The sequence below is a fragment of the Lathamus discolor genome, chromosome 11 (genome assembly GCF_037157495.1).
Source record: "Lathamus discolor isolate bLatDis1 chromosome 11, bLatDis1.hap1, whole genome shotgun sequence".
In the NCBI taxonomy this organism is placed as follows: Eukaryota; Metazoa; Chordata; class Aves; order Psittaciformes; family Psittacidae; genus Lathamus; species Lathamus discolor.
In genome coordinates, this window is record NC_088894.1 from 5,534,858 (window position 1) to 5,546,985 (window position 12,128).

At 38.0% G+C, this 12,128-nt stretch overlaps 1 protein-coding gene across 7 annotated transcripts in view; it reads right to left on the bottom strand.

Moving 5' to 3' along the window:
* Positions 1 to 990: 990 nt before the first annotated feature.
* ZMYND8 (zinc finger MYND-type containing 8) overlaps positions 991 to 12,128 on the bottom strand; it is a 48,228-nt gene continuing 37,090 nt past the window's right edge. The window contains exons 14-22 of one of the 7 annotated variants that reach the window (XM_065692066.1): positions 11,512 to 12,015; positions 10,284 to 10,655; positions 8,096 to 8,286; positions 6,984 to 7,064; positions 5,944 to 6,022; positions 5,177 to 5,416; positions 4,867 to 5,024; positions 3,376 to 3,465; positions 991 to 1,422 (exon numbers count right to left, since the gene is read on the bottom strand). In XM_065692066.1, coding sequence (XP_065548138.1) covers positions 1,411 to 1,422; positions 3,376 to 3,465; positions 4,867 to 5,024; positions 5,177 to 5,416; positions 5,944 to 6,022; positions 6,984 to 7,064; positions 8,096 to 8,286; positions 10,284 to 10,655; positions 11,512 to 12,015 — 1,727 coding nt within the window. In that variant the 3' untranslated portion in view covers positions 991 to 1,410. Of the gene's footprint in view, positions 1,423 to 3,168; positions 3,466 to 4,045; positions 4,569 to 4,866; positions 5,025 to 5,176; positions 5,417 to 5,779; positions 6,023 to 6,983; positions 7,065 to 8,095; positions 8,287 to 10,283; positions 10,656 to 11,511; positions 12,016 to 12,128 lie in introns of those variants that run through there. The other 6 variants (XR_010615459.1, XR_010615460.1, XR_010615458.1 and 3 more) reach the window with 6 other exon arrangements.

A 12,128-nucleotide genomic window follows, 5' to 3' on the forward strand; every position in this document is an offset into this window, starting at 1 on the left:
TTTGTACACATATACAAAGCTAAAGTCTGAACCTTTGAGGTTAATCCAAAGAACTGTGTTTATTTTTCACATTTCTATTAGATCTATTTATTCCAACAATTGTATGGACTTCTTGTTAGCAGTTAGACTCTTCGTACTTGGACTGGCATTGTGGTCTGAACATACTGAACTCCAGTTCGCATTGCCACTGTCCCAGCAGAAGAACTTACCGCTACAGGAATGGTCTGTGGATTAAAACCAAGAGAAACACATTGTTATGTTACAGGTCACAAACATGACCACAGAGAGATTTCTTTTCCAGGGGAAATCCAGAACAAGCGCCAACTGTGTGCATGAATTAATACCTTTATTACTGCAGCATTACCTCATTCCAGGGTAGGAAGTAGTGTGTTACTTTCCTGTAGCCACAAGTTTTTTTCTGTATTAGGATTACTACTACATAACTACAGGGACAGGTGGTCCTACGGGTACTGTACACACTCTGTCTGTGCTTGGAGAGTTACATCCATAGTTACATCCAGTTCTGTGTTTTCCCAAAACTAATGCATGGGAAGAAGAAAAAGGGCTAAGAAAATCCTTTGTCATCTGAAAAAGTTCTGACAAATCAAACTGGAGTACAAAAATACCCTCGTTTATAAGCATATTCTTGTTACACATTACTTAAATATTTTTCCCCAAAAGGAACTCCCCCATGCATTCAGTCTACACAGAAGTGAACAAAGAACATCCATCTGAACAGAAAAGTACTTAAGTTAACTTTTGCACAAATCAATAGCGAAAACATTGGCATCACTGGGAACTGTCTTACACACCCTGTAAAAATATTAATATAGAATAAACTTTTCACTGCCATCGTACAGATCATGATTTATACATCTCGACAAATGACATCTCAGGACATCTCTATAGGTGGCAACTGGTTCTACAGATGCAGACACAAAGGCACGAGAATGTTAAACAATCTGGTTAAGGTCACGTCACTCTGGAAGATCTGGAAAAGGATTTATTGAATCTCAAGTCTGTATCTTAACCTTCCTCCAAAAATGTGAGAAAGTCTAGAAATGTCTGTACCATACAAACTGCAAGTATGTTTCGACACAATTCCAGTGCTGCACAACTGCATCCGTTTCAGTTCACAGTATGTTGTGGAAGAGACAGGAAGTGAGATCCTGAGGAATCTGAAAGGGATGCACAGATCTTCCCCCTGATGGTAGTGTGACATTCCAAAGAGAACACGGAAGAAGAAATACAAGTTCACTGAAGCCCAGTGTTTGCCCACACTGTTTTAAGAAACCGCATTAGTGTCTTGATGGTATTCAGCAGGGACTGTGAGTATCCCTACTGAGATGGGTTGCAGCCTAGAGTGCGTATCAGCTCCTTTGTGACAGTCTGTGCCTTCCAGAAGCCTACTCATCCCATTCCCTGGAATGCAAAGATGATGAATTTGTATTTTTACATTATTTTAACTGCAGAAATAATAAAACACAAACATGGAACCAATTTGCTAAATAAATTAAAGATTACTGCCATTTTGCAATGATTTCAGATGTGTACAGAGGGTTCAATGGAAATGGCACCCAGAAGATACACGGGAAGTTGTTCAGAGGAGGAAGTTCCTAGTTGGACACAAAGTGCAAATTGAACCCTAAAGAAACCACTGTGTAAGCTACTGTTAGTACTACAGGTGGGGAAATTCAGGCTGCCACAGTAACCTTGTAAATACACAACTACACAATGAAAATGTTTCCATTCTTACAGCGATCGGGACATGGAATGTGCGAGACTCCTTAAGTGTGTTAAGATCATTCCCTGAGAGGTAATTTTCCACCTCTGCCAGTTTTACACATATGTACATTTTGCATACATATTAAACATGCACTAAGGTTTAAAATTACTTAAATTGCACGTGCAGTCATTAGAATACAGAGGTGTCTGTAGCTGTGCAAGACTAATGCAAATGTGTACAAAGATTTAAACATGCACAAATAAAGGTTGAAACCTTTCAGACACTCCAATTATGCTTTACAGAACTCAATACACTTGGGTATTACAGAAAACCAATGAAGGAAACTGCCATTTTTCTGGGTATTACACAAAACCACCTTATGATCTTACAACCTCTCAGCTACTCACAAAAAAAAAGAAAAACCTGATGTCTCTGATGTTTGCTGTTTGAATTTAAAACACACATAAAACCTTGTTGTTATAGTAATTCAGTCCAAGCAACTTCAGGCCAATGCTGCAAAGGTGCACAGTGCTCTCAGTTGAGACAAAAGGAGTCAAGTTAAAATGCTCCTAGGAATGTGAAAAGTCGTGATCCCCACGAAGAGCAGTAACATTTGTGTGGACTCTAATAGCTATGAAATACTGTGTGTGTGCATGTGTGTGTATTCATACATACACACACAGAGACATGTATCCTACAGCTGGGGGAGCTCTGGGGTGTGCACAAGGAGAGAGAGAGTAACTTCCATTGCAAACCAGGCCTCACGGTCACAGTGTGATTAAGGTACACTGTTCCAGTGGTTCATAGTTGCGTTATAAATCATCTTATTTTAGTCAGAAAGGGAACTGAAGTTACATGTGGGCTTCTCTGCTGATGCCAGCCCTGAGGCAAAACGTATTGTTCAGCTACTGGGGCAGTATCAGCATGTGCCTCTCAGTAAGAAGGATATCAGCTCAGTTGCCACGCTGCCTCCAAGGTGAGCTCTGCAGAACATGACCAGTTGAAATTATGGGATATCCTGATGCATAAAATACAAAAACGGAAAGCACTTGTGTCCCACCTCCTGGGGGAGACACCAGGGAGTTCATGTCTCCTTGGTTACATCTTTGATGGAAAAACCAGTCTGATTCCAAGGCTATTTCTCATAATTTCGTAACATTAATGTGCAAGGCTGCATGGGAGATACACTACTGATGAATGCACGTTTCCTTTCAGAGTTACTGAGATGTCACAGGAATATCAAGCATAGCTCTGAAATAATTAAATCTCTTTAGGATACAACAGACAAAAAGATATTTAAAAGATATTTAAAATGTATTCTATATATTTACACTGATGTTGTGGCCAAATATATACATGAAACGGAGAGATAACCAACATAATAATGTTGTAAAGTGGAAGTCTGACTGCCCTCAATGCCTTCACTATACTTAATGACAATTTCTGAATCCTTGTAATAATGAATGATGAAATGAAAGGGTGGAATGTTGCACAGCAAAATAAGACATTTTGCACTGCAAGTTGAGACTATACCAGTGAATTCATCTCTTGATAGAACAGCAGACGGAGACAACCCCCCAGAAATACTTAGCAATTTTAATGCCAGGAACACTACTACTGCAGACTTGAAATGATGATATTGTACTTACAATTGTGGGTTGAGTAGTTGGAATATAGGTGGTGGTCTGCGGTACCTGGACCAGTTTTATAGGCTGGTTGCTTGTCACACCTGTTGCTATCTGCAGAGACAGCACAGGCAACCTCAGTAGAAGTCTCAGCTTTTACATAAATTCCACCTAGTTGTTATTATTATTAGAATATGAAATTTATGTGGGATGTTTTTGTTTGTGTTAAAAATTTGCATCTTAATGAATTCACAGGTTACTGCTTTGTTAATAAAACAAAATTCAAATTATGAACATGATCAATGCATACAGCATGATGTTTCAGGTAGAACATCTACGTGAAAGCAATTCCAGAGATGTGTAACTGGAATATTCCCTGGCAAGTGTTTTAGGTAATTGATTTTCTCCCATCCCCTATTTCCCCAGTAATACAAAGGTTGTGCTGCCACAAACAACGTGTACAAACACTGACTGAGCCAGAGCTTAACTTAACCAAAGCATCCAGGTGGAACAGCACATCCTTTTCCCTCTACAAATCTGTTTCCCAGGTTACTCCCTTAAGATGACATGTCAAGCCCAGAGATCTAACACCAGACAGTAGCAAAAGTGTCAAGAAATGAACACAGCTCTCTAGTTTACTATGCTTCCCAATTCTATAGGACTATCTCAATGAGACATCATGCTGGAATCACAATACTACAAAATTAGTTTGCTTTTAATATTTTAAAATACAACAAGGCTCCTACTGATGTGGGGGATCATGTGTAAGGGTTTGAAGGATCAGCCCCCCCCCTAAAATTTTTCATGTAATAAACCTTGCAAGGGCAGAAGAAAAACGATGCTGAAATTGCTAATAGTCAAGCCCTACCTATAAAGCAGAATCTTCTCTATAAACATTTTCTATATATGCAATGTTAAGTCCCTTTTATTAGAGCATTTGCTCATCCTTGCCTACTGAATACTATCAGAGTAGATGCTATGGAGGGTTTCGTAACTGTTCCGTTAACTGTAGATCCAGGTGAATTGTTGTATCAGTGTTATGGAACATTGTGGTACCCTAGTGGCAGTCTGTTGTGATAAAGTTGATTTGAATGCAGGTCTTGAGCTTGGCCTCTGAACCCCCAGGCAAGAAGGGCTTGGAAGTGCTGCAGTCAGTATTGCTTATCAGAAGGCAACTTGTATCGAAAGATCCAGACCAGAAGCTACACTGATGGGTCCTGGAGAGAGAGAGAGAAAGAGGTCCAGTCCCCTTTGGCTGGAAGGATGAGTCAAGCCAACACAAGGTTTTATCAGGAATGAGTGAAGGGGAAAGGGTGTTCTCAGAGGACAGAAGGAGATTTCTTTTGCCAAGATGAAGAAAAACCCCACAAATTCCTATCTCATTCCCCCAATCAAACTCTTTGAAATATGCAAAATGATCATTAATTCCTGGCTGATCCAGGGAAGCCTTTAGGGGCAGGTTTCAGAGAAATCTTACATATTGCTTTTGACGGAAGTGACCACAATGATACTCACTGTAACATTCTCTTTGCTTTTATCAGCTGAACCTTCTTTTTCCTTGGGGGTGCTGGCTGTTTCTGTAGGTGTAGGCTGCGCACTTGAACTGGGCTGGGATGATTTATTTAATGTTTCTGTGCTAATTTCAGTATCTGTTTCTTGCTGTGTTGCAGTAGCTAAAAATAAAGGAAAAAAAGAAAGTAGCCACAGCTCCTGTGTACCAGTCCACAGGCACATCGCACCCATGCAAGTAAAGAATGTTGAGTCACGATGTATTCCACCCACCCTAACCCTTCGCTGTGGAACAGGCAACCCAGAGCAAGATTACCTGACTGTGTGCAAGATTTCATGTGCTCAGGCCAGTGAGCTTGTTGGCAGGGATAGTCACAGTAGCTAGTATTCCAACAGCAATAAAAAATGGCCTCTTTCTTGCAGTTAGCGCACCACTGCTTCTTTTTAGTTTCATCCACTGCTTGCTGCTTTTCCAATTCCAGCTGCTTCTTCACTTCAGCGATCAAACGATCCCGTTCTTGTTCTAGACTCTGACGCATTTCAGCCATTGTCAGTTCTACTCAAAATGCAAAGAAAGAGGAAAGAGGAGTTTAGTATTTTCCACCCCAAAGAGCAAGGCACAAAACAATAATTTTCATGAGTTTAAAGACAAAATTAAATTAAATCAAACTGTTCCCTGTTTTTATAAAAACAGAGACTCAACAAATGTAAGTCTTCCACCTTCTTTTTTTACTCCAGCACCACGGTTTTTACCCTTAACTATTACCTTCCATTTGTTTAACACTTTAGTTCTAGATGACCCACAATGGATCAGAATCCAGGTGTACTAGGTGCAGCATAAACACAAGAAGGATGTATGCAGCTGCTGCTAACATACTTTGGTAAAGACATGGAGACTAAGGTAACTTTGTTTACATACTCAGGTGTCCACTACCATCAGCACAGCACACTATGTGAGGTTTTCTGTCCTTCACTGGGACAATCTGCAGGTATCATATGATAAAGACAATACACATTACAAGCATTTGGATTTTCTATTTAGGACAAAACCTGACACACTATTTTGGGCTGCCATTTTCATACCTAGATTATGCTTCATTTCTGAGAGCTCCTGTTGATGTAGCCATTGAAGTTTTTCTATCTCAATCCTCAAACGCCGTATCTAAATATTAAAGTATTAATAGTTATCAATAACAAGCAGGGTGCAGTGTATAATACGTAGTAATTATACAGAAAAAGATGCCCCAAGCGAAGAGCCTGATCATGAATTACATCAAGGCCCTTTCATATCAACATGAGGACAAAACCATTCATAGCAAACCCCAAACGGCAAACCTGAAGCATTCAAAATACTCGTTTGCTAGATTTGCTTACCATACACAGTACAGAATTGTTGGAAAACAAAAAAGCACTTGTGTTAAACTTGCTCTTGCTTCCTCTGAAATTAGTTGAATCTCAAATTTCTCTGACTGGAATCAAAAACCTATTCATCCATTTTGTTTGCATTTATTAGTATAACATTTCATTTACTGTGTTTTCTTTTTAACGATATAAGGCTTAGGAAAGCAAGTTTTTCATTCACTGTGGATTGGGAATACAAATATCATTGTTCAACACTGTGATTTCCTTATTTTGATTATAGCAAGCAAACAAATCATCACACCTTTAACTCTGAACACTTAAAAGTTATACCTTTGGAGCGAATTAAATGCAATGGATAACACTGCATTAAAAATGCAAAAAGTATTAAAAACTGTACTCATAATCGCATCACTGGAATACGCTCCTGATCTAGCAGTAAATTCAAATCTTCCTCTGGTGGACAAATACATGGTTTAAAGAAACGATACTTGCAAAAACCTACTCCATTTCTGACTTTAAATAAGGTGACACAGTATCAAATCCTCAACAAAGGCTTTAAGGATCTGGGCCCAATGGTTTCCTGCTTGTCTCACAGAGCCCATTGTTACTTCTGAAACAGCATAGAAATCAGAATCTCTACACAGTCTCAATATCTAACACTTTGTAGGTACAGTTATATGGTACTTTTATATAGAAAAATACTTTTTTGCAACTTTTAAAGTTACAATACAAGCAATATTGGTTTTCAGTCTTACACTAACCTCAGCTATTGTACTTCCAGTAGTATTTTTTGACAGATCATTATATATTTCAGTCATTGTTCCTTTGATGGCATCCATCATCTGAAAGACAAAACGAAAAATAAATTCTTTGATATATCTATTAAAATAGATACCCACTTTCACTTCCTTTCTCCTACTCTAATGTGAGCTTATATTACTACCAACAATGCCCCATATCTCCCTCTGTTTATCTGGGTCCACTTTTAGAGAACTACTTAGAAGGGGGAAGACAACACTTTTGATCAGGACTCTGATCCTTAAGTGTCCTCAACTAGTGAGCTGCTTCACCACCTTCTTTTGCAAGAAATTGCCATTGATACAATTTAGAAACAGAAAAAGACACAACCATGAGTCTGGGAAACTCAAATAATAATAATAATAATAATTATAATAATAAGGCATTTCCTGACCACTGACAATCCCACCAACACCATATGGTTGAGTGAGAATACTGAAAGTTGACAGTTACGATTAATTCTGGTGCTTTTAATGCCTGGGTACTCAACTTTATTTCCTTATATAGCATTCATGTTGATTTTTTAAAGATCTAAGAGAGTATATGAAAAGCTAATGTCCCATCTCTCCCTGTCACTATTATGATACAAGTATTACACCACATCTTCTCTTTAACAACTTGGCTTCTCTGTTAGTACACACTTATGACAAGTTACCATCTGATGAAGTGTTTTAAAACAAGTGTTTTAAGTACATTTTTGTATATGTATTACTGGACACAGAGAAATTAACATTTACTGTAAAGATGATGCTGAGGAGACATCTGTACCTGTCCAAAACACAATACAATGTAAATAAGCAGCAGCAGTGGCAGAATGTGAGAAGGAGAGGGTCTGAAGTGTCTGAGCAGCTGAAGCCTATCTTATACATACTCTGGCTTGGAAGGGCAGCATTCAGCCAACTCTAAAAAGATGGTTCAGCACTCTTGTGTTGAAATCTAGCTGTTCCTATCTAGTGGAATGAACTTGCAACATATGACAACCTAAGAATAACATTATTTCAGAATCTGAAATGTCAAAAATGTGAAAGTTCACTTCAAAATAAAATTTCAATGAAAACCTTGCTCAAGAACTTACTTTGCTAGTGTATTTAGCAATATCTGCAGCCACATCAGCTGAAGCTGTTGCAATTGGCAAGTCTGTATTAACTGAGGAGGAAAGTGTACTTGCAGATCCAGAACTGGTAACCATAGAAATAGGTTGAGTACTTGTAACCAAGGTTATAGTGGATGTGGAAGTGCTCTGGGTGATCTCTTTTTGCTGCACAGCTAAGAAAAGAGAACATACAGCAGATAAATAACATAAACAATTCTAAAAATCAATAGGCAAACTCCTAACTTTAATGTGTGCACCTAACCAGTTGAAAGACATTATCTATAGAATGGTGACATTTAATCAATCAATTTTACAGCACCCAGCCACTGAACATGTACATAATTTTAAGGTTTAATGGTAATGAAGGAAACACATCTTTGAAACTTATTATTTTAGACTGACCAGTACAAAAGTCTCCCACAGATCTGTATTCCTCCCATTTTGGGACATTTCCATCCCACTTCCTAACCTCTCAATTTGGAGAACTCCCAACTAATATACGCATGAGCACAAGTTAGAATGTATGAGCATAAGTTAGACATTGACATTTTCATTTGGCATCCTTTAGAAACATATTATTGAATTTCTTTTTCCTTTGAAACAAGATTTAGTAAGCCCCTGCTGAAGAAAGCCTGCTTTAGTAATACAATACTTCCTGTCATTATTCTCAATTCTTTTGTTATTAATGCTACTAATTATTATTAGTGTTGCAACATGTTTAGTATACACATATCCAGATCAACATTAGCCCTTGCTTGGCCAAAGAGTAAGGAACGCCAGCTTAGATTAACCCATTAAAGCAAAGAAATTATTCATAAATTTAACTCGAACTGGGTAAGAAAAATTTTCTCGTCTTTGGTCAATGTTTCAAATAAACAGTGGATAATTGAATATTTTTAAAAAATACCTTTTCAGACAACACTTTTCAATCTATTTTTAATGATTTATATTATAAAAGATGTCTTCATTGCCAATATCCTCAAAACAGGAAATACTGAAATGAAAGTTATTTACATTTATACCAACATACTATGTTTTTATGCCAATTCAGTATCAAAGAAATCTCTATAAGTTCTATTTTCATTTGATATATTTCTAGAATACGGTACTTAGGATGGAACATTGCTATGATGTGCTCAACAGTAAATATATTGCTAAAACAAACTCAGGCTGAACGTTTAAAGTTCAGCCAATATTATCAAGCTTTTACACTGAAGTATGAGTCTGTTAAAAAACAGCTTCACAGGTTTCACATTTACTTTTCTCACTGACTCTTTCTGTATTAAATTTGGGCAGTCTACCTGTACAAAGGTAACTCTTCTTAAATGACAGTCACAAAAGTGGTTTGGGAGCAGAGAAATGTATCCCTGCTAAAGGTCCGTATGTGACCCATTACCTACACCTTGTTCTGTCTGAAAGTACTGGCTTGCCAGCAGTGTTAGCAGACTAGAGAATGTCTATTCATCAGGCACACCAGTAAAGAGTACTGTTTATTAACTTGGAATTACAAATGAAGCTAGATTTACATAAGTTGCTGTTTTGTGAAGTGAAGCAATAGAAGCATGGGTTTATACTACCATGTGCTTACTAATAGTGAAACCTGCAGCAACAGAATGGTAAGAAAGTAGTTGTGTAAACAGTCTAATGTTACTGCTTGCTCAGTAAATAGCATCAAAGTATTGTTAAGAGTTAAGCGACAGGGATTTCAAAGACAAATGTAGCCTGGGTAATTTCACTGTTGTCAAATTATACTCTGTGAAAAACTGAACAGCTCAGTTTATCTGTGTCAGATAAAAGTGGATCCAATTTGCAGACATGGAGGTGATAATGGTAATCATGCAAGTGGAATAGTTAATGGTTTCATCATATAATCCAGAAATAAATCAGTTCACTCTCCCAAATCTGTGATGGCCAAAAATAGCAAAAATATTTATACAGATACATACACAAACTTTTTGTCATTAAAATAAGGAGATATGACTCTAAATACACACCAGAAAGAGCAGGTATGGTGAGTAAGTTGTTGTATTTTAAAGTCACTTATCAGAGTAGAACCACACTTTGAGATTTTGTTTATATAGAAGAATTCCTGGGTGGGCAGCCTTGGAGCACTGAGATCACTACTGGGGAATTATGGCACCACAGGCACATTGAGTTACAAAGTGTATACCTTTAACTGCTTGTCTTGTCTGATATCTTGTCCCTTGAGAGGACTGAGGTTGCTGTGACTGAGACTGCTGGCTCTGCTGCTGCTGCTGTCTCTGCACCTTCTGCATGTGCCATTTCTGAGAAGATGTCTGAAATTTATTTGAAGAATTCCACACCACACGCTGCACAGCAGGGGCTGTTTCTTTCGGCAGCAGAGGCCTCTGCTTCTTCACAGGGCTTCCAGTGGCTGCAGATGGAGCGCTAACAGTAGAAGAAGCACTAGTAGTGGCTGTCACACCGGCTGGTGGAGTCTGGGCTGCAGAGCGGGTAAGTACTGGAGTTTCTGGTAGAGACTGGCTGCTTGCACTGGAGGAAGGTGGAGTTTTACCTACAACTAAACAAACATAAAATGTAATGCCAGCCTTTCACCAACACATTGGACTCATAACAGCCTGATCTCCTGAAGAAGGTATAGGAGAGGTTAGTGTTTCTTAGGATGGTTCTGGGTTATCTGCCATCCCAGTTTCTTTTAGGAGAAAAACATTTAAAAGGAACAATATCTGAAGGAATAACATACTAAAACCTTTTCTAAACAAAGGTTAACTGGCACTGACATCCAAATATACAGTGTATTTAAGATATCTATGTTTATTCAAAAACCTTATTATTTCTACCATCACTGATTTTGGCCACTAGTAATACATGAATCGGTGGTTCTGGAATTCATAAAGCTGCCCTGCTTATGAATACATAAATAAATTGAAATTGCTTTCCTCTTTTAGCAACACACAGAAAAAAACGGAGAATCTCTCAGGGACAATACATGTGACTTACCTGTTAGTTTCATTATTACTAATAGCATTGACATTGATTTCAATGGGACCTTATACAATTTCTTTGTTTGATAAGTTCCAGCTTCTACACCTGTGATTTTGGGACGTCTATGGAAATTAAAGATTCAACTGAAAGTCATGAAAACTGCAAAATAAATTCTATGTTTGCCACAGAACAAGTGTCATGGATATTCACAGTTGTAAGCTGCTGAAAGGAAACTCAAAGAAATGTGTTTTATTTAAAGCATGAACTATAATGGGGACTGAAAACTTCTTTCATAATCGTAAAGAGTGAAAAATCATTCATAAAAATTGTTTTGGTACATGTATTTTTATCTCAATGCAAAAACAAAGGTGGCAACTCTGCCTTTGGTAACAGCCCTAGAGAACAGGAGGAAGGAAAGAATTTTGGCCTACCATCTTGTTTAGGAGGAGTTTCTTTAGGGTCTTTCTTGGTTTTCCTTCCTTCACGGCCACAATGATCATCTCCTAGATCGATGACAAGTTCACTCTCTGAATCAGAGTCCAGTCCTAGATGCACAGTTGGGGAATCTGTTTCATCTTTACCTTTCAGTTTTTCTTTTGCAGGATGCTGTAAACTTTTTCCCTTTTCAGAAAATTCTTTTTCAGTGTCTGAAATTGCCTTTTCTTTGACCAGGTCATCTGTTTTCTCCACTTCTGGACTTGTGCTTTTAAGTTCCTCCTTGTCTTCATTCTGTGCTGGGGGCTTAGGTTTTTTTTTCAAGCTCAGTGATTCTTTGTCACTTCTTGTACCTTCCTTGTCCTCTCCATCTTCTTGATCATTCTTTGATTTCTGATCCTCATCACTATATTCACTGTCACTGGTGTCGGATTTTTCAGAATCTTCAGAGTCACTGTGTTCTACTGCAGTATAAACAGCTTCAGATATTTCATTTATTCCTAATTGTGGGGAGGAAAGTACATTCCATGCTGACATCAGACTGACTGATATTACCAAAACAAATACTCTATGTACTGGAACAAAGTATATACATACCATTATCTTAACTGCC